At 44.1% G+C, this 23032-nt stretch overlaps 1 protein-coding gene across 1 annotated transcript in view; it reads left to right on the top strand.

The window, feature by feature from the left end:
- Positions 1 to 23032, top strand: part of LOC121556378 (low-density lipoprotein receptor-related protein 1B) — a gene marked incomplete at its 5' end in the record, with an annotated part of 116726 nt that overhangs the window by 23346 nt on the left and 70348 nt on the right. Inside the window, 19 exon segments of the mRNA XM_045217360.1 lie at positions 137 to 337; positions 1095 to 1340; positions 2137 to 2334; positions 2609 to 2813; positions 2888 to 3052; positions 3261 to 3505; positions 5054 to 5185; positions 5593 to 5819; positions 7566 to 7579; positions 8705 to 8760; positions 8763 to 8862; positions 9061 to 9155; positions 9372 to 9521; positions 11523 to 11663; positions 14240 to 14365; positions 14612 to 14743; positions 14916 to 15050; positions 18150 to 18279; positions 21624 to 21750. Of these exon segments, the coding sequence (XP_045073295.1) occupies positions 137 to 337; positions 1095 to 1340; positions 2137 to 2334; positions 2609 to 2813; positions 2888 to 3052; positions 3261 to 3505; positions 5054 to 5185; positions 5593 to 5819; positions 7566 to 7579; positions 8705 to 8760; positions 8763 to 8862; positions 9061 to 9155; positions 9372 to 9521; positions 11523 to 11663; positions 14240 to 14365; positions 14612 to 14743; positions 14916 to 15050; positions 18150 to 18279; positions 21624 to 21750 (2825 nt within the window).

The following is a 23032-nucleotide window of genomic DNA, read 5'->3' as shown; positions in this document are numbered from 1 at the left end:
TTATTTCTGTATTTACAGTTGAACTGTGGGTTTTGTAATCATTCACAATATCTCTTATAAGGCCAAAATTATTTGAATTTTGCCATTTTGTCCCTTGCCTCATCACCTCATCGCTCTCCGTTTTCTCCCCACACAGGCCAGTGCATCAGTAAGAGCTGGGTGTGTGACGGGGACCAGGACTGTGAGGATCTGTCCGATGAGGAAGGCTGTGAGATGTCCCCCTGTAAGCCCCCCAGATACCCCTGTGCCAACGACACCTCTGTCTGCCTGCCGCCTGAGAGCATCTGCAATGGGAGATACGACTGCTCTGACCACTCTGATGAGGGACACTTCTGTGGTATGACCTTTTGTTCAAATCACTTCTAACCAATTTTCTTGGTCCTATTTCTCTCACTTGCGTCAATTCTCTTGGTCCCCACTTCAATTAATTATTAAATATCGTTCTATTTTTTTTCACTTAATTACATATTTCCTTTGTCTCCCTCCGCTAGCCTGACCAGCAAATGTATGTTGACAGACAGTGTTGAGCTGTTGAAAATCAGCAGCAGTGCTTACTTTGGCATCGTCCATCTGTCCTCTTATTCCCCACTGAACTCAGGGAGAATATCGGGGAGAACAAGCTGTTAAGACCGAAGATCATATAACTCTTGCTGACCAAGATCCTTAGTTTTGTCTGGAAACACTCCAAATACAGCAGGGAAGAGACAGGGGAGACATATTAATAGTGAAGGGGATTATGGTTAAAACAGAGACAAGCCTTTTGTTTGATCCACATGGGCTAGATGATCATAGCAGTGGGGTCAGGCTTAGGCAATGTTGATGGGGTTAGTCCAGATGAATGCCTTATGTTCACATGAATGACTTGCCCAGGGATTACCACACAACACTTTGTCCATAGAAAAAAAGATGCGAAGACAAATGTCAGGAAAGATATGTGTTCACTTTCTTGTGGGGTATTGAGCCTCTATGCCACTAGCCAACAAGGACGTACAGTACATCGGTCTCCATTCAACACTGCTCTCTGACTTTTCTTCCATCTGTCTGTGCTCTCTGAATCAATCTGCTCTCTTCGTCTTCTTCTCTCACCATCTCAGACGACTGCATTTTGGGTAATGGCGGCTGTAGCCACCAGTGTGCAGTGGCTCCTGGGAGGGGCGTGGCGTGCTCCTGCCCGGCGGGGCTCAGTCTTAGCCCAAACAACAAGACCTGCCAAACCCTGGACTACTGCTCCAGGCACCTCAAGTGCAGCCAAGTGTGTGAGCAGTACAAAACAACCGTCAAGTGTTCCTGCTACCCAGGCTGGAGGCTGGAACTAGATGGGGACAGCTGCCAGAGTACAGGTAGCTGGTGTTAAGCTCAGTGTGATATGGCTGATAAGTCTTTCTGCCCATAGAAATGAGAATTCCGGTTCTGTGGTCCTGTGTGTCTCAGTCAGTAGAGCATGGTGCTTGCAACGCCAAGGGTCATGGGTTTGACCTGCTGGGAGCACCCATACGTAAAATGTATGCACGCATGACTGTAAGTCACTTTGGATAAAAAGCATCTGCAAAATGGCATATTTATTATTATATTCTATGGGACAGCCACCTTTTACCCTAGTGCCTTGAATCCAACAGATAAGAAGCAATGTGATCAATTGGTTATATTCCTAATTGTACATTCTATTCCAAATTCTAAAGCAGTTATTTGGGACATTCCATTTAAAAACCCTCGGAAACAGTATCCATTAGAATATTGGCCATTTATATGCCAGTGGATTTATAGGCCGTTTCTTCTCTTAATCAATTTCTCAGGTAATTGTATTGAATAAGCTTATTTTTTTTCAATTTAAATTGTTACACTTTCAATTGGAGATGAATCCTCCAAAGGTTTCTGTACTCATTTTATGACAAGATGAGCTAAACGAGATCATGTGATATGAAAATGAAAGATAACTTTGTTAATAAAATGATGATTTCGTAAGTATTGATTTCAATATAATCTTATTCACAAACAAAACTAACACGAGTTGGAATGCTGCTGAGCAAACAAACATGACAGTTATTTGTGTATGTGTGTGAGAATCTGTTGTATTAGTATGCAATATTTTATTATCAAAAATGTTTTTATTGAGTTATTTATTGTTTCCTTCCTCAGATCCCTTTGAGGCTTTCCTCATCTTCTCCATCCGCCATGAGATCAGGAGGATAGATCTCCACAGACGAGACTACAGTCTTCTAGTTCCTGGTTTGAGGAACACCATCGCCTTAGACTTCCACTTCAATCAGAGTCGACTCTACTGGACCGATGTGGTAGAGGATAAGATATACAGAGGGAAGCTGCTAGACTCTGCTGGTAGGAACACATAGTATTTGGTTGGACCTGTGTTTTTCTTTTTGGATAAGCTGAGTTGTTGATGTTTAATTGAGGTCATGGGGAAAGTGTTGTATCGGCTATATTTTGTTCTCCTCTCAGCTCCACTGGCCTAATAGTCTGTGCTTTGACTCCAGAGGTGACCCTTTTTTGAAGACTTCCCAAACCAAAGCCTATTTTACCTGTGTTTCAGCACATCCTCTTGCCCTCTTATGTGTCAGTGTGTTGGTCCTTTACTGTCATTGGTTCCTTACAGGTGTGACAGGGATTGAAGTGGTGGTCCAACATGGATTGGCTACTCCAGAGGGTCTGGCTGTTGATTGGATAGCAGGGAACCTGTATTGGATTGACAGCAATTTAGATCAGATAGAGGTGGCCAAACTAAACGGGGAGCTCCGGACCACACTGATCGCTGGAGGGATGGAGCATCCACGAGCCATCGCTCTGGATCCTGAGCAGGGGTTAGTTATCTTATAATGAGAGAGAGAGAGTGAGAGAGAGAGATATATTCTTATTACATTATTTTGTGGTTTAGAATTATTTTCTGGACAGACTGGGATGCTTCCTTCCCTCGGATCGAGGCTGCTTCTATGAGCGGAGGAGGACGCCATGTTGTCTTCAGAGACATGGAGATAGGAGCCTGGCCTAATGGTCTTACTCTGGACCTTATGGAGAAGAGGGTCGTGTGGACCGACGCCAGGTGGGTTACATGACTGTACCTGTCTGCATGGGGTCATTTCCCCATCAATTCTATTTCGATTCAGGAAGTCAACTGAAATTCCAATTTTGTGAGAATTCCAATTGACTTCCTGAATTGGTTGAATTGAGTTGGAATTCACCCCAACCCTGCTGATGGAATCATGTGAAAAATTATTCTAATGGTTAAACATCTATCTTCATCTCAACAGGGCTGATGCCATATTCTCTGCTCTGTACGATGGGACTGGTATGATAGAGATTCTGAGGGGACATGAGTACCTGTCACATCCCTTCGCTGTCTGTCTCTATGGGGGTAGTGTCTACTGGACTGACTGGAGGACCAACACTCTGGCCAGGGCTAACAAGTGGACAGGGGCCAATGTGACAGTCATCCAGAAGACCAGCGCCCAGCCATTTGACCTTCAGATATACCACCCCAGCAGACAACCACAAGGTAGGCTACCGCAATGTCTCAAACATTAAGATGACAAGGTTGAAAAGAGATTGGATGTTTTGAATTAAAGACAACCTTCTCAGTCTTAACCCTCAGTCCACCTGGAAAGGTTGAAGAGTTTTGTTTTGTTAGATCAGAATTAATCATTTATTGTATTGGCGTTTAGATTTTGGTAACATCTGTTTCGTAAAAAATGTTGGTTACTTCTGTTGCGTCTAACAAAATACTTTTCACTTTCTATATCCAAAGTTCTCTGAGAGTTATTAAGACATCTGCTCTAGTTTGTCAAAGAGATGATCTTGTCTGTCTTAATGCTGAAAGAAAACATCTTAACAACTGTCACTATTCATCGGTTGCACCTCCATCACTCGGTCGCGTCATGCCATTGTTATGAAAGTTCTCAAGCCACCCTCTATCGGTAGCACCATAGTGGTGCCCTAAAGTGGTGATAAGCCCAGTTATTCTGGAAGGAGGCTAACTACTGTTGAGTCTAAATTGCACTATAGTGCCTGGAAATACGATGACGTTGCTAAAGTAGTCAAATATTTAGTAGGAATCAACTTTGCCAGCATTATCATGTCGTCAAATTTACTTTAGACAGATGGCAATGTTGTCATTAGCTAACAAAGTTAGTCAAAAATAGCTAGCAATGCTAATGTTAGCAAGCTAAAATCTGGTGTCCTCCCCTCAATCTTAGCTAGCTAGCTAACGTTATACTGCATCTAAAGTCAATCTGGCAACATCAAAATGATAACAAAAGTTTTTCAGACTAATTATTTGTCACCTTTTGAATGTTATTGGATTTCCAAGCCACTGTAATGCACTTTTGATGAAATCTTCATCAGCGCTCACTGACGATGCATTGAGTAGAATGCTTAGTCGGGCATCAGTCCAAAACGAACGTTCAAAACAATATTAAAATCAACAATGCAGTTTTAAGAAAATAGAGTTAAGAAAATATTTACTAAATAAACTAAAGTAAAAAAAAGTAACACAATAAAATAAGAATAATGAGGCTATATACAGGGGGTATTTCGTACATGTAGGTAGGGTAAAGTGACTATGCATGGAAAATAAACAGTGTTTGATGGTTCGTCTGAGGGCATAGCGGGTTTTCTTATAAGCGTCCGAATTAGTGTCCTGCTCCTTGAAAGCGCCAGCTCTAGCCTATAGCTCGGTGCGGATGTTACCTGTAATCCATGGCTTCTGGTTGGGATATGTACGTACGGTCACTGTGGGGACGACGTCGTCGATGCACTTATTGATGAAGCCGGTGACTGAGGTGTTATACTCCTCAGTGCCATTGGATGAATCGTGTATTGTGATGAAACGTGCAACCCATGAATTGGTTCATCTGGCTTCATTTTCTCTGTCTGGACTTTTGGCAGTAGGGTTCATTTACAGGACTCTGCCTTTCACAAATCAAATACTTTTCCTTCCAGGAGGATATCAGAATCTTGTATTAAAATAAACCAGACTAGTTGATTATTGAAACCACATGTTGTTGATTATTGAACAACTTCCCCTCTCTCCCTCTCTCGGCGATAGCCTCAAATCCCTGCGAGGCGAGTGGCGGTCGTGGACCCTGCTCCCATCTGTGCCTTATCAACTACAACCGCACCGCGTCCTGTACCTGCCCTCACCTCATGAAGATATCTGCAGACAACTTTACTTGCTTAAGTGAGTGAACCTCACCCCTTCATCCGTTTGTCAGTCCGTCCGTCCTTACATCAGTCTCTCTGTCCATCCATCGCTCCATCTATCCAGCCATTCATTCATACAATCCTCCACATTCATACACTATAGTGCATGTCCTTCAAAAGTGAGTCATTTCAAAACACAGTAGGTTTCTACTGTTGTTTTGAGAAGAAAAGGTGAAAAAAGTTATCTGACACAGACTGTGATTATGTTCACACTACAATGACTTTGAAAGAGCATGCGATTTCAAACTCATAACCCTGAAAGAGACATTCTCAGGTGGTTTGAGTGTTGAATGGCAAGGCCACCAATAACACCAGCTTGATTCTGAATTTTGAAAGCAGGCTATACAAAGCAATGTCAATGTAAATTTTCTTGTCCTTCAACAGCACTGAAGAGATTTCTGCTGTATGTGAGGCGAACAGAGATCCGTGGCGTGGACGTTGACAACCCTTACCTGAACCTCATCACGGCCCTGACGGTCCCAGATATAGATGAGGTCACGTCAGTGGACTACGATGCATCAGAGGAACGAATCTACTGGACTGACGCCAAAACACAAACCATCAAACGGTCCTCCATCAACGGAACCGCAATAGAGACAATCATATCCGAGGTAGAGAAAGATGTTCACCTCTTTGTTTTTAAATGTATCGGTTTTCTGACACTTACGTAATAAAACGAAACGTTTTTTTATAAATGTATTATGAGACTGTCACAATGTTTTGCATCCATTTGATGTCCTTTGATAGGTACCCATTCTAATTTGAATAGTGCACTTGTCAGTGTTTCTGCCGACAAAGAAGAATCTCCGCTTCCCATGGGGGAAGCACGATTTGGTCTAATATCCCGAGGCAAGAGAGTCATTAATGTAGTCCTCCATGGCCTTTCTTTCCGGGGCTGGGACAGTGAATACAGACGACCCTTGGGAGGTAGCTGTGCCAGGCAGGAGATCAATCGCGCAGTCATAGGGTCTGTGGGGTAGAGATGTCGCCTTGGATTTGTTGAACACCCTAGGCTGTGGTAACAGGCCGGAACATTGGATATGTCGAAGGTAGCGCTAGATCCTTCCCGGTGAACGGGCAGGGTGGCCTCTTAAACAGGTCTGGTGATTAACTCCTTCCCCACTCACGGACTGTTCCTGTCTCCCAGTCGATGGGGTTGTGCTGACGGAGCCACGGGTATCCAAGAATGAGTGGTTGGCCAGGTGAGTGTAGGAGGTGAAACTGGATGGATTCCTGGTGGTTTCCTGACAGCAGGATTGTCACAGGGGCTGAGATATGAGTGACAGTGCTGGGATGATGCCTATCCAGGGCTCGCAGGAATGGGTTGTGGCCAGTTGATGATGGTTCACGCCTCAGTTGCTGTGCAAGCTCAGGTCCATGATGTTTGCCTGCCCGAATCCACAAGGGCGGCCAATGTATGAGTCTTGTCAGAAAGCTGAAGGAGATGAAGCAGGGTCTTTTCGGATGGAGGGAGACTGAAGGCTTGCTGAGCTCACCCGATCTCCCCTACACCTGGTGAGCTGCGGCTTTTGCCGAACAAGTAGCGACACGGTGATTCTCGGCCACCATGCAGTAGAGGCAAGGTTGGAGCTTAGACGGCGCCGACGCTCCTCGAGTCAGGAGAGGCACGCCTAGTCTCCATGTGGCTCAGGCTGATTGAGTTGGCTATGGTACTTGACAGGCAGGGGCTGGACAGAAGCGGTATCGACTCAGCACGGATGGCAGGTTGACTGGAGACGGCCCTTTTCCCTCCTCCGGGTCTGGCACGGCGGTCACTAACGGTAAAAAGGTCAATGGCGGATCAAGCGCTGAGGGCGTGGTCATGGGAAACAAGTCGTTGATATAGTCCGGGCCAGGCTATGGAGGAAGGCTTGCACCAGTGCCTCTGGGTTAAACGAGCTTTGACTGGCCAGGGTACGAAAAGTCAATGGAGAAGTCTGCCACTGTCCGATTGCCCTGACGGATGGTGAGCAGAGCTTGTGCACGCTTCGGCTGTTGGCGCGCCTAGGTCAAAGACCTCAACATCTCCTCTCAAAGGCAGTTCGGAAGGAGGCACAGGCTGGGCTTTAGCCGGTCGACTTCTCCGCTCTCTCACAACCGAGTCGACCGGTGAGATGCGTGATGACATACCCCACCTTGGCTCCCCTCTCTGTTGAGAAAGTGTCCTGGGGCTGTAGTGCAAAACCGGATTCGCAGCTGCTCAAGAATGGTCTTACTTGCTTCTGGTTACATCAAAACGCCCCGGTTCCCAACCCTTGGTTTAGAGCGTGGGGATCTGGGGCAGGCACTGCCGGGCCTGCAGCACTGGGACTTCCAGCGTGAGGGATGAAGGAGTATCGGTGGTACAGGAACCAAAGGACCAGGGGGTCAGGTGAAGCAGCCGGGCTTGAGAGTAGTTGCAGGGGCTTGGGCTAGCTGTTGCTGCTGCAGTTGGAACTGTTGTTGCTGCTGGTTGAATAGCTGGAGAAGGGAAGCGATGTCGCCAGCCAACCGAGCTGAGCCGCCCCCAGAGGCTGCTCCAGTCGCTGTAGGGCAAAGTCCTCTTGGCTCTTTCCTCCATCGTGTGGGTCGGGAGCGCGCTGGGTCCATGATGGTCGGGATCGCTCTGTCACGAACAGAAGAGGACTCCAAGAGCGCAAGTTCAAATTCAGAGTTCTTTATTCATGCTTACAGGCGGTGGGAAGAGGAGTCCCAGGGGGTGTCAGGGGTCTTTCAGGGTCCTCCTGTGGTACCTGTGCCCGGGGGCCGCCATGTCCGGGGGTGTCCAGTCCAGGTATTAGGGTGTGTGTGTTCCCCAGTGATGGAGCGGTGACGGGCTGAGGGTGGTGGAAACGCCTGGGCACGCTCATCTGGTGGTCGGAGACCTGGGGGAACACACACACACAACAGCAATATGAATGGCAGGCAGAAGTACAGATCAGGGACAGGAGCAAATATCGTGGTGGGAGAGACAGAAGGCAGAAACGCAGTTACCGAGGGGCTGGAAGATCGGAGAGTAGTCGAGGTCCAGAAGGCAGTTGGGATAGACGGGGCAGTAGAACAAGGAGGCAGTCAAGAAAGGATCGTAGCACGCGAAACAGAGTCAGAGCGCAGACAGGCAGGTTACTGGTCCGGGTTTGAAGACGATCTGACAGGGCTTGGCTGAAAAAACAGGGCTTGATATACTGGGAGAGGTAGTGGGGAAATGCAGTTCAGCTGGCAGAGTAATTAGAACAGAGTGAGGCAAGGTGAGGATGGTGAGTGTGGAAATGCAGTGCAGCTGGCCAGGTAACAAGAGCAGAGCAGTGGGCAGGTGGAGCTAGTTAGGCTGAGTAGAGAGAGGGAGGTGAGCAGAGTGGAAGCATAATTGAATGTACTTAATGCTGCTACCAGGGAGAGAGAGATGCCTCCACACAGGTTGTTCAAGCGATAGACTCAGTACATTATTTGATTAAAGAGTTTAACATATTGATGTTGTCTTCTGCATATGATTGTTTGCAGGTATTGTTAATGGAAGAGGGCTGGCCCTGGACTGGCTCTCCAGGAACCTGTATTGGATTAGTTCAGAAAAGGACGAACACAGATAAACGTGGCAAGGCTAGACGGGTCGCTGAAAACTTCTGTGGTTCATGGGATTGAGAAGCCTAAGTGTCTCATTGTACATCCGTCTAAAGGGTAATATTTGTATTTTATTTGTGTGTATACTTTTATACAGTTCAATATCTGATATTGATTAGGTATAACAAGATATCCAGTGGAACTGATGTTATATAGTCAAATTAATGCTAGTTACATGATATGATCAATGATTCACTTTTGTGTTGGTGTTCTGTATGGAAAATATTGTTTTCTTATTGAGTTTTTACCTCCCAGGAAAATGTATTGGACAGATGGCAATGCAATAAACATGGCCAACATGGATGGAAGCAATAGCAAGATCATTCACCAGAACCAGAGAGAGCCTGTTGGTAAATGTCACATGTACAATTCTGAATATTTGTTCTAAGTACAATAACATCCACATTTAGTGGCCAGTACAATTTATCTTCTGCAATTTTATATTGCATGATAACATTAGTACTATCTGGTAACAAACAACATTGCAATATTGAGTGAGATGATCGGTAGAACAGCAACCCCATAATATATAAATCATTGACTCTAATCAATGATGTCTCCTCTAGGGCTGTCGATAGACTACACATCAGATAAGCTGTATTGGATCAGTGCAGGCAATGCCACCATCAACAGGTGTAGTCTTGACGGTAGTGGTCTGGAAGTGCTGGAGACCATGAAGAAAGAGCTGGTCAAAGCCACGGCTCTAGCTGTTATGGGTGAGTGACGAGAGTTTAGTGCATGGGCCCATGTTCATAAAGTGTCTCAGAGTAGGAGTACTGATCTAGGATCAGTTTTGCCTTTTAGAGCATGATTCTATGGATGAGCACTACTACCCTGAGACTCTTTGTGGATATTTATTGTCTTAGAAAGTGCCTAATATAAATATGCTGTGCTCTTCCAGCTCATAAAAGTATTTGCTGCCCAAATTGTATCTTGTTTTAAATACTAGTACATTTATTTGGGGTTGTTTTTGATCTGGAGTACATGAGTAAAAGGGATTTTGACAGTGATGAACCTTCTTGCATTGTATTATTTGTCGTTTCCATTTCTGTTTATGTCTGTCTCTGAAACTATTCAAATTCATGTTTAAAATTGCATCCCATCTGATAAAATGCCTCATCCAGACAGAATGCATTAGGAAGTTTCTTTGACTTCAGTAGGACTTGTTTGGCCTCTACAGTGATGGGCGACAGTCCAGGAGATGTACCTTTGCATCAAGCTGCCTCACGCTACAGAAACAGAAAACAGTAACCAGGCTTTCTGACGTGTGATGGGCAACCTGGGCTTTCTATCCATCCTGCTCACTGACCGTCTGTTCCAGGTTTACTTGTAGCTGTAATGGTGATTGTACTGTTTTAATAGTACAGATCATTGAGGGGGAGTTTCTCTCCACGCTCTACAAGAAAGTTGATCATGATACTATTATCATGGTGGAATCATTCTTTTTCATATTGATTGGATGGTTGTATTAATTTTTTTAATATCAGATCTCCATTAACCTCCTTATAGTGGTTATTCCCCATGAGTAATCCTACAGGAGCTAGACGAGAATACATGATAATTGATGGGCTTCTCGCTCTGGTTTTTGTTATGATTCCTTAGTTTATATTACCTCTTATCTGCTTGGGATATTGAAAAGGCCTCTGGGATATTAAAGTACTATCTCATCTATCTATCTATCGGTCTGGTGTCATTCTGTGGGGGACTACTGTTTGATTCTGATGGAATTCACCTGCAGAGGGACTGCTGTTTATGTAAATCGTATGGGTGTTTTAACCATAGAAATATATATATTTTCCTCTGTGGTTTTAACACAGCGTCTTTTTGTATGCTCTCCAATCCTCCCATCGTTCGAGGAGATTCTGTTCTTTGTTGATAGCTCTAGTCCAGCAGGCCAAAAAGCCAAGAATGGTCTGGCTTAAGCCCACTTTACTGTTCCCCATCAAGCTTGCAGACAGGTTAAAAAAAGAAGAGAAAGTTAAGTTCCCTGTCTACAGCCTACAGGCACAGGATTGGTCTTGCTTCAGAGGTTTTCTGACTGCTGGGCTGCTTTCCTATGTCCGTTGTGCTGGGCTGACTGTATCTCAGTGTTGCCTGTTTTGCTGGAACTGCATAAACATTTTTTTTCATTTTCGGTCAAGGGTGCAAGTACAGTACATGGGCTCATATTATAAGAAAAAAATGTCACATGGCCCAGTTCCTCTGTTTCCTCCCTGGACCTGTGCCCCTGAGACTTATGGGTAGGGGAATGAACTTAAGATCATGTCTCTCCGTCTCATATCACCCAATTCTCAGAGGAAGACATCTGAAAGTCCTCCTTTACAAAGCTCCCTCCTTGTACCTTATTTTACAACAATCCCAGGAGTCACCCTGGGCCTACTGTACAGTGAGAGCTATACATACCTTATGGATAGTACAGTATTATCCCATTCCTAGAATGTATTCAGTTCAGTTACAGTTGTACGTTACAATTCCTAGGAAAGCAATCATTCAACGTGGTTATTTGGGTCCAGTGATATTTATAGTATTCTGTGAACATGCTGTATAGCCTTCTATTTATGAACAAATGTGCTGTTAGATTTTATTGAAGGGTTACTCACAGACAGCACAGAACCCCTATTGCTACTGTACAGTATTCATGGACTGTTTGAATAGCTATTATTTATCAATATACTTGTCAATATAGTCATGAACAATCATTGATTTTCTGTCTTCAGGTGCCAAGTTGTGGTGGGCTGATGACAACTTGGCCCAGTTGGGGACCATCAGTAAGAGAGGTGGGCTGGACATGGTGGTTTTACGCAACAAGACCACAGGGATTGTTCATATGAAGATGTACGACAAAGACAGCCAGACAGGTAATGCAATGAGTATGACTGCTACTCAATGCTTTTACTCAGATGATGTCCTACCTCCTTTAAAGCTTTGTTGTAGCCTTTTGACTAGAAATAAATACGTATTTATCCTCCATTGAGAGTGCAGTCCTGTGTAGCTCAGTTGGTAGAGCATGGCGCTTACAACGCAAGGGTTGTGAGTTTGATTCCCACGGGGGACCAGTATGAAACAATGTATGCGCTGCAACTGTAAGTCGCTTAAAATTGCTAAATGCACTAACATTGTTTATTATTGGTATACAGTTTCGGAAGTTTACATACACCTTAGGCAAATAGATTTAAACTCAGTTTTCACAATTCCTGACATTTAATCCTAGTAAAAATTCCCTGTCTTAGGTCAGTTAGGATCACCACTTTATTTTAAGAATGTGAAATGTCAGAATAATAGCAGAGAGAATGATTTATTTCAGCTTTTATTTATTTCATCACATTCCCAGTGGGTCAGAAGTTTACATACACTCAATTATTATTTGGTAGCATTGCCTTTAAATTGTTTAACTTGGGTCAAACGTTTGGGTAGCCTTCCACAAGCTTCCCACAATAGATTGGGTGAATTTTGGCCCATTCCTCCTGACAGAGCTGGTGTAACTGAGTCAGGTTTGTAGGCACACACTTTTTTAGTTCTGCCCACACATTTTCTATAGGATTGAGGTCAGGGCTTTGTGATGGCCACTTCAATACCTTGACTTTGTTTGTCCTTAAGCCATTTTGCCACAACATTGGAAGTATGCTTGGGGTCATTGTCCATTTGGAAGACCCCATTTGCGACCAAGCTTTAACTTCCTGACTGATGTCTTGAGATGTTGCTTCAATATATCCACATAATTTTCCTTCCTCATGATGCCATCTATTTTGTGAAGTGCACCAGTCCCTCCTGCAGCAAAGCACTCCCACAGCATGATGCTGCCACCCCCGTGCTTCACGGTTGGGATGGTGTTCTTCGGCTTGCAAGCATCCCCCTTTTTCCTCCAAACATAACGATGGTCATTATGGCCAAACAGTTCTATTTTTGTTTCATCAGACCAGAGGACATTTCTCCAAAAAGTACGATCTTTGTCCCCATGTGCAGTTGCAAACCGTAGTCTGGCTTTTTTATGGCGGTTTTGGAGCGGTGGCTTCTTCCTTGCTGAGCGGCCTTTCAGGTTATGTCGATATAGGACTCGTTTTACTGTGGATATAGATAATTTTGTACCTGTTTCCTCCAGCAGCTTCACAAAGTCATTTGCTGTTGTTTTGGGATTGATTTGCACTTTTTGCACCAAAGTACGTTCATCTCTAGGAGTCAGAACGCGTCTCCTTCCTGAGCAGTATGACGGCTGTGTGGTCCCATGGTGTTTATACTTGCGTACTATTGTTTGTACCGATGAACATGGTACCTTCAGGCGTTTGGAAATTATTCCCAAGGATGAACCAGACTTGTGGGGGTCTACGATTATTTTTCCTGAGGTCTTGGCTGATTTCTTTTGATTTTCCCATGATGTCAAGCGAAGAGCCACTGAGTTTGAAGGTAGGCCTTGAAATACATCGAAAGGTACACCTCCAATTGACTCAAATTATGTCAATTAGCCTATCAGAAGCTTCTAAAGCCATGACATCATTTTCTGGAATTTCCCAAGCTGTTTAAAGGCACAGTCAACTTAGTGTGTGTAAACTTCTGACCCACTGGAATTGTGATACAGTGAAATAATCTGTCCGCAAACAATTGTTGGAAAAATTACTTGTGTCATGCACAAAGTAGATGTCCTAACCGACTTGCCAATACTATAGTTTGTTAACAAGAAATGTGTGGAGTGGTTGAAAAACAAGTTTTAATGACTCCAACTGTATATGTATGTTTCAGCAGAAATTGTCATTTTTGAATCCAACTGACCAAAAATTGGTTCTTCATTGAGGCACAGCTTTATTGAAATAACACTAGGATTCCTTGTAGCAGTTTTGTGAGTCATTGGCAGTATCATCCATTTTATTGACAGGTCCAATATAAGGATTGCTCTCGATCTCCGTTAGTAATAAACATGGGAATGAAGGTGTCTTGAATGTAAATCTTTAAACTTCCTCCCTCAAACTTCCTCTGACCGATTAGCTACTTCATTTATCTTTTGACACAGACCACATGGGAGTATGGCCATGTCTCATTAGTCTTCTCTCTCCCCTTCTCCTCTTTCGCTCTCGCTCCCACTCTCACTCCTACTCTCACTCTCACTCTCGTCCCCTCTCTCTCTCTCTCTCTCTCTCTCTGTCACACACACAATGGCAGTGCTAATGCTTTCTTGGAAGTACTGTAATCTCATGAAAAGAATCGGACCGTAATGCAATGCAGATGTACTCTGTCTAACTCTGCTTATTTCCCCATAATGCTCAGTTAAATATTAAAACATGTTGTTCTACTGTGTCATTATTGTGTTGCTTCCTGAATGAATACACAAGCATATACAATGACCATGCCTCACGTGTTAAATGTACAATGTAATGTCTAATGTACACTGTTTGTTTACAGCGTAACGTACAATGTAACCTAACCATGTCCCACTGCTGTGCAGGGAGGAATCTCTGTCAGGTCAACAATGGTGGCTGCTCTCAGCTCTGCTTCCCGACATCAGAGAGCACACGGAGCTGTTCCTGTGCCGTGGGCTACAACCTCCACTCTGATCGCATGTCATGTGAAGGTACTGTACCGGCTTCTCATGGGAGTACAGGGAACACAATATATTTAAACCATGATGTGAATCTGATTTGACATGCTCTGCAGGTCCCATATTGGCCTTGACATATGGTGTTGTCTATGAGTGTTGCTTTTTTGTGTGTGAAGGACTAGGGTCTTTCCTGATGTGATGTGAAGGTTATAATTTAATTGTACATGTACAGTAGATGCCATACAGTTGATTGGTTTGGCTTTGTGTTTCAACTTGAAGGCATAGGGTCTTTCCTGATGTACTCGGTTCATGAGGGCATCAGGGGGATATCCCTGGATCCCAGTGATAACAGTGAAGCCTTGATGCCGGTGACCGGCTCTATGATGGCTGTGGGGATTGACTTCCATGCTGGTGAGTGTATTGACATTGTTTTATTGTGATTATTTGGACTATTCTTCCTGCCTCGGATTGCAAATTAATCACTCATTTCAATATTTTAATTGTTATTTTTAATTATAGTTTATAGAAACAAATGAGGGGGGAGAACATTAATCCTTTTTCAATTAATTGGTGTTCCTCATAGGAAATGATACGTTATATTGGACAGACATGGGCTTGAACAGAATATCCAGAGCCAAGCGAGATCAGACGTGGAGAGAGGACATTGTCACTAGTGGTATCAGCCGCGTGGAGGGGATTGCAGTGGACTGGATTGCAGGTAAGTAGCCGAGCTCTCAAAGTAAACCTTTACATAAGACAATACAATGTCAAGTGCCAAGTAGGACATACAAGTACAGTTGCAGTCAAATTCAGTGCCTTCGGGAAGTATTCAGACCCCTTGACTTTTTCCACATTTTGTTAGGTTACAGCCTTATTCTAAAATGTATAACATTGTTTATGTAAAAACTGAAATATAACAGTTACATAAGTAATCAGATCCTTTACATAAGTATGCAGACCCCTTTACTCAGTAGTTGTTGAAGCACCTTTGGCAGCGATTACAGCCTTCGAGTCTTCTTGGGTATGACGCTACAAGCTTAGCACACCTGCTAACAGCCGGGTTGCTGAGGGGCTGGGAGGTTACCGTTGTGTAGGCTGCCTAAGAGACAACCCGCGGAATTGCTCCAGCAATGTGTTAAATGCTCGGACATGGCGTTCGGCCAAGGTCTGGAACTCTTCCATGAGACCACAAAGCAACTCCTCGTGTCTTCCAATGGTGGCTCCTTAGGAGGAGATGGCGTTGCGGAGCTAGTCCGAGTCTGCTGGGTCAGTCATGGCCAGTTCGTACTATCACGTTTCAGGAGAAGACCCAGATGCAGACAGTGTCGAAGTAATAAACTTTTATTTCAAAAACAGGGGGCAGGCAAAACGACAAGTTGAGGGCAGGCAGAGGTCAGAGTCCAAAAGGTCCAGAACGGCAGGCAGTCTCAGGGTCAGGGCAGGCAGAGGTCAATAATCCAGGGTGGTGTGACAAGCTACATTTACATTTACATTTACGTCATTTAGCAGACGCTCTTATCCAGAGCGAATTACAAATTGGTGCATTCACCTTATAGCCAGTGGGATAACCACTTTACAATGTTTTTTTTTTTTTTTTTGTTTTTTTGGGGGGGTGGGTGAGGGGGGGGGGTAGAAGATCCCAGGTATTCCTTAAAGAGTGGGGGTTTCAAATGTCTCCGGAAGGTGGTGAGTGACTCCGCTGTCCTGGGCGTCGTGAAGGAGCTTGTTCCACCATTGGGGTGCCAGAGCAGCGAACAGTTTTGACTGGGCTGAGCCGGAACTATGCTTCCACGCAGAGAAGGGAGCCAGCAGGCCAGAGGTGGATGAACGCAATGCCCTCGCTCGGGTGTAGGGACTGATCAGAGCCTGAAGGTACGGAGGTGCGTTGGCCCTTCACAGCTCCATAGGCAAGCACCATGGTCTCTTGTAACAGATCGAGCTTCAACTGCGAAGCCAGTGGAGTGTGCGGAGGGAGCGGGGTGACGTGAGAGAACTTGGGGAAGGTTGAACACCAGGACGGGCTGCGTGCATTCTGGATGAGTTGTAGGGTTTAATGGCACAGGCAGGGAGCCCAGCCAACAGTGAGTTGCAGTAATCCAGACGGGAGATGACAAGTGCCTGGATTAGGACCTGTGCCGCTTCTGTGTAAAGGCAGGGTCGTACTCTCCGCGAATGTTGTAGAGCATGAACCTGCAGGATCGGGTCACCGCCTTGATGTTAGCGGAGAACGACAGGGTGTTGTCCAGGGTCACGCCAAGGCTCTTCCGCACTCTGGGAGGAGGACACAACCGGAGTTGTCAACCGTGATGGCGAGATCATGGAACGGGCAGTCCTTCCCGGGAGGAAGAGCAGCTCCGTCTTGCCAGGGTTCAGCTTGAGGTGGTGATCCGTCATCCATACTGATATGTCTGCCAGACATGCAGAGATGCGATTCGCCACCTGGTTATCAGAAGGGGGAAAGCTACAGAACGGCAGGCAGGCTCAGGGTCAGGGCAGGCAGAATGGTCAAAACCGGGAAAACTAGAAAACAGAAACTTAAAAAAGACCGGATGCAAGGGGAAAAACGCTGGTAGGCTTGACGAAACAAAACAAACTGGCAACAAACAGAGAACACAGGTATAAATACACTGGGGATAATGGGGAAAATGGCCGACACCTGGAGAGGGGTGGAGACAATCACAAAGACAGGTGAAACAGATCAGGGTGTGACATCTAGAGCTCTGTCAGAGTGACCATCGGGTTCTTGATCACCTCCCTGACCAAGGCCCTTCTCCCCCGATTGCTCAGTTTGGCCGGGCTGCCAGCTCTAAGTCTTGGTGTTTCCAAACTTCTTCCATTTAAGAGTGATGGAGGCCACTGTGTTCTTGGGGACCTTCAATGCTGCAGAAATGTTTTGGTACCCTTCCCCAGATCTGTGCCTCGACACAATCCTGTCTCGGAGCTCTACGGACAATTCCTTGGTTTTTGCTCTGACATGGACTGTCAACTGTGGGACCTTCTATAGACAGATGTGTGCCTTTCCAAATCATGTCCAATCAATTGCATTTACCACAGGTGGACTCCAATCAAGTTGTAGAAACATCTCAAGGATGATCAATGGAAGCAGGATGCACCTGAGCTCAATTTTGAGTCTCATAGCAAAGGGTCTGAATACTTATGTAAATAAGGTATTTTTGTTGTTTATTTGTAATACATTTGCAAACATTTCTAAACCTGCTTTCGCTTTGTCATTATGGGGTATTGTGTGTAGATTGCTGAGGATATTAAAAAAAAAATCAATTTTAGAATAAGGCTGAAACGTAACAAAATGTGGAAAAAGTCAAGGGGTCTGAATACTTTCCGAAGGCACCCTTGCAAGATTCACTATTTCTTCTGAAATAATTTGAAATTAAAACAACATTTTTCACACAGGTATTTGTTTGATTTACAACTGCACAGGACCAAGAAAAAAATATAAAAATAATATTTTTCACTTCAAAGTATAAAAAACCCCAGCTTTGACTAAATTATTCAGAATTCAAATTAATTTGGTTGGAGGCAGGCGATTCTCGTTTACAGTGTAACATCTTACCTGTGGTAAGTTTCAGGTGGCTACAGAGTAAAAATAGCAGTTCAACCATAAAAAAATTGAAAACAGAACATTCTGTTCCATTGCGCTCCATTGTAAAGTGAAAGGGTGCCAATATATTTGACTGCAAGTAAAATATATTGGACATACTTCTCAAGTAAGACATACATAAAATGTAATGAATTGACTGACTTGTAATGCAATGGTTTAACACTGTACAAAGTCATGTTTGTTTGTGTTGTTCACTAGGTAATATCTATTGGACGGACCATGGCTTCAACATCATAGAGGTTGCTCGACTCAGTGGCTTGTACCGAGCCGTGGTGATAGCTGAAGGACTTGACCAGCCCAAAGCCATTGCTGTGCACCCGGTGAAAGGGTGTGTACAGTCTTTCATTTCAGTCAACACTTTAAAGTCCACCCACTTGGTATGTAATGAACACATCCTATCTGCATAATGTATTCCCTAGAAATGACCACCAAATAACCAATGTTTTAATTGATTTTGATAGCCAGTAATAATGAACGTCATAAGATGATCATTAGAAGATTATGTAGTAGAATTATATAATTACAGTGCCTTTGGAAAGTATTCTCACCCCTTGATTTTTTCCACGTTTTGTTATGTTACAAAGTGGGATTAAAATGGATTTAATTGTACTTTTTTGTCAACAATCTACACAAAATACTCTAATGTCAAAGTGGAAGAAAATAAAAATGTGAACGTTTATACAAATCATGAATAATAAAACACTAATATTCAGTGCATTCGGAAAGTATTCAGACCCCTTCACTTTTTCCACATTTTGGTACGTTACAGCCTTATTCTAAAATGTATTAAATATGTTTTTCCTCATCAATCGACACACCATGCCCCATAATGACAAAGTGAAAACAGGTTTTTAGAAATGTCCTAAGTAAAAGGCACATGACAGCCCGCTTGGAGTTTGCCAAAAGGCACTTAAAGGACTCTCAGACCATGAGAAACAAGATTCTCTGGTCTGATGAAACCAAGATTGAATTCTTTGGCCTGAATGCCAAGCGTCACGTCTGGAGGAAACCTGGCACCATCCCTACGGTGAAGCATGGTGGTGGCAGCATCATGCTGTGGGGATGTTTTTCAGCGGCAGGGATTGGGAGACTAGTCAGGATCAAGGGAAAGAGGAACAGAACAAAGTACAGAGAGATCCTTGATGAAAATCTGCTCCAGAGCACTCAGGACCTCAGACTGGGGCGAAGGTTCACCTTCCAACAGGACAACGACTCTAAGCACACAGCCAAGACAACGCAGGAGTGGCTTCGGGACAAGTCTCTGAATGTCCTTGAGTGGCCCAGCCAGAGCCAGGACATAGACTTGATCGAACATCTCTGGAGAGACCTGAAAATAGCTGTGCAGCGACGCTCCCCATCCAACCTGACAGAGCTTGAGAGGATCTGCAGAGAAGAATGGTAGAAACTCCCCAAATACAGGTGTGCCAAGCTTGTAGCGTGATACCCAAGAAGACTTGAGGCTGTAATCGCTGCCAAAGGTGCTTCAACAAACTACTGAGTAAAGGGTCTGAATACTTATGCAAAGAAACAGCCATATCTCAGACTGCCCATCTTAATTTTTTCTTTTTATTGGCCAGTCTGATATATGGCTTTTCCTTGCAACTCTGCCTAGAAAGTCAGCATCCTGGTCGCCTCTTCACTGTTGACGTTGAGACTGGTGTTTGGGGTACTATTTAATGAAGCTGCCAGTAGAGACCTGTGAGCATCTGTTTCTCAAATTAGACACTCTAATGGATTTGTCCTCTTGCTCAGTTGTGCACCAGGGCCTCCCACTCCTCTTTCTATTCTGGTTAGAGCCAGTTTACGCTGTTCTGTGAAGGGAGTAGTACACAGCGTTGTACTGAGAACTTCAGTTTCTTGTCAATTTCTCGCATGGAATAGCCTTCATTTCTCAGAACAAGAATAGACTGACGAGTTTCAGAAGAAAGTTTCGCTCAAGGTCGTCAAATGACTAAATGTATTTGTTTCTGGCCATTTTGAGCCTGTAATCGAACCCACAATTGCTAATGCTCCAGATACTCAACTCGTCTCAAGAAGGCCAGTTTTATTGCTTCTTTAAATCAGCACAACAGTTTTCAGCTGTGCTAACATAATTGCAAAAGGGTTTTCTAATGATCAATTAGCCTTTTTAAAATGATAAACTTGGATTAGCAAACACAACGTGGACTGATGGTTGCTGATAATGGGCCTCTGTACGCCTATGTAGATATTCCATTAAAAATAAGCCGTTTCCAGCTACAATAGCCATTTATAATATTAACAATGTCTACAATGTATTTCTGATCAATTTGATGTTATTTTAATGGACAAAGAAATTGCTTTTCTTTCAAAAACAAGGACATTTCTAAGTGACCCCAGTCTTTTGAACAGTAGTGTATATATTCTACTTTGACATTATGTGTGTATTGTTGTGTAGATCAGTGACACAAAATATCAATTTAATCCATTTTAAATTCAGGCTGTAACACAACAAAATGTACATACGACATCAAGCAATTACCAGCCAATAAAATCTAAACACTCCACCCTTCATCCAAAGCACACTATAAAGTATAAATACAGTATTTCCCCACTCTCTGCATTCATAACTGATAGCACTGTCTCATGTGTTCAGCTTCTCGATCATTAATAAGAGGAAAATAAATGACAGGTCCATTTTCCCACATCAGCTTAGACTGCAGGGCACTTTCCTATTGATTCCTCCCCTGATGAGAGATGCTAATGAACCAGGATAAGCAGCTGAGGAGAATAGAGATGAGTCTACTGGCACTGTGTGTGTGTGTGTGTGTGTGTGTGTGTGTGTGTGTGTGTGTGTGTGTGTGTGTGTGTGTGTGTGTGTGTGTGTGTGTGTGTGTGTGTGTGTGTGTGTGTGTGTGTGTGTGTGTGTGTGTGTGGGGTCCTACTGTCACAGCTTGTGCCTCACCTGTGCCGGGCTAATTAATGTTGTCTCTCTCTAACCCCCTATTATTCATAGCATTGTATGCATGCATTACCCCGAGGTCTCATGTAGAGAGAGATAACTTTATGTGGCAATCACTCTGATTGCTTAAATTAAAGCCAATATAGAAATATGTCAACAACTGGCCCCCTATGGATATAAGAGTTTGTGTGAGGAGATTGGAGCCAGGGCATACTGTCATGTTATATTTTATAATTTATAATTGGTGCGTTCACAGTTAGTAAGTCATAACCGTCGGAACATTGATCAGCTGCACGCCTCAGTATTAGTATTCTGAAAGGGAGTTGAAAATGTCTACTCCACTGTCCATCCATACCAGCATTGAGTGCAGCCACCTTTAGTTTATGCATTGATTCTGTTATGGCCATGTGATTTATTGCAAGCTCTGATGCTTGATGTATTGCACTCTGTTTTTCTGGCTTGTGCTGTGTACATGTTTCTTACTGACATGCTGCTTATTGTATTGATGTCATTTCCGTCATGAGCCTGTGTCTAATAATGATGTGTTGATGCTGCTGACTTGGTCCAGTTCTCTCTTGAAAAATAGATCTTTATCGCAACTAGACAAAAAAAAATGGTCTACCGATTATGAACAATTCACATTAGATCAACCCAAAGCATTTCCTGTTAATGTATGAGGTGACTGTAAAGTATGAACATTGTTTGGTGGTGGCTGTGAACTCTTCTTACCCTTCTGCTGTCCTCTTGGCCAGGTTTCTGTTCTGGACAGAATGGGGCCAAAGCCCCTGCATCGGTCGGGCCCGGCTGGACGGATCAGACCAAGTAATTCTTGTCAACTCTGGAATAGCATGGCCCAATGGGATCTCCATAGACTATGAGGTATATTTACAATAAGGCCCGGAGGGGGTGTTGTACAGTGCCTTTGTAACGTATTCAGACACCTTGACTTTTTCTACATTTTGTTACATTACAGCCTTATTCTAAAATTGATTAAATTGTTGTTGTTTTCTCATCAATCTACACAAATACCCCATAATGACAAAGCAAAACTGGTTTTTAGAATTGTTTGCTAATTTATTATAAAAAACTGAAATATACATTTATGTATGTATTCAGACCCTTTACAGCATCGAGTCTTCTTGGGTATGATGCTACAAGCTTGGCACACCTATATTTCGGGAGTTTCTCCCATTCTTCTCTGCTAGATCAGGTTGGATGGGGAGCGTTGCTGCACAGCTATTTTCAGGTCTCTCCAGAGATGTTCGATCGGGTTCAAGTCTGGGCTCTGGCTGGGCCACTCAAGGACATTCAGAGACTTGTCCCGAAGCCACTCCTGTGTTGTCTTGGCTGTGTGGTTAGGGTCGTTGTCCTGTTGGAAGGTGAACCTTCGCCCCCAGTCTGTGGTCCTGAGCGCTCTGGAGCAGATTTTCATCAAGGATCTCTCTGTACTTTGCTCTGTCCCTGCCGCTGAAAAACATCCCCCACAGCATGTTGCTACCATCACCATGCTTCACCGTTGGGATGGTGCCAGGTTTTCTCCAGACGTGACGCTTGGCATTCAGGCCAAAGAGTTCAATATTGGTTTCATTAGACCAGAGAATCTTATTTCTCATGGTCTGAGAGAATTTAGGTGCCTTTTAGCAAAATCCAAGCGGGCTGTCATGTGCCTTTACTGAGGAGTGGCTTCCATCTGGCCTCTCTACCATAAAGGCCTGATTGGTGGAGTGCTGCAGAGATGGTTGTCCTTCTGGAAGGTTCTCCTATCTCCACAGAGGAACTCTAGAGCTCTGTCAGTGACCATCGGGTTCTTGGTCACCTCCCTGGCCAAGCCCCTTCTCCCCCGACTGCTCAGAAGAATGATGGAGGCCACTGTGCATTTGGGGACCTTCAATGCTTTTTTGGTACTCTTCCCCAGATCTGTGCCTCGACACAATCCTGGAGCTCTACGGCAATTCATTCGACCTCATGGCTTGGATTTTGCTCTGACATGCACTGTCAACTGTGGGACCTTATATAGACAGGTGTGTGCCTTTCCAAATCATGTCCAATCAATTGAATTTACCACAGGTTGACTCCAATCAAGTTGTAGAAACCTCTCAAGGATAATCAATGGAAACAGGATGCACCTGAGCTCAATTTCGAGTCTCATATCAAAGGGTCT

The sequence above is a fragment of the Coregonus clupeaformis genome, unplaced genomic scaffold, assembly GCF_020615455.1.
Source record: "Coregonus clupeaformis isolate EN_2021a unplaced genomic scaffold, ASM2061545v1 scaf1027, whole genome shotgun sequence".
NCBI classification, from domain to species: domain Eukaryota; kingdom Metazoa; phylum Chordata; class Actinopteri; order Salmoniformes; family Salmonidae; genus Coregonus; species Coregonus clupeaformis.
This window is presented reverse-complemented; position numbering and strand designations above follow the sequence as displayed.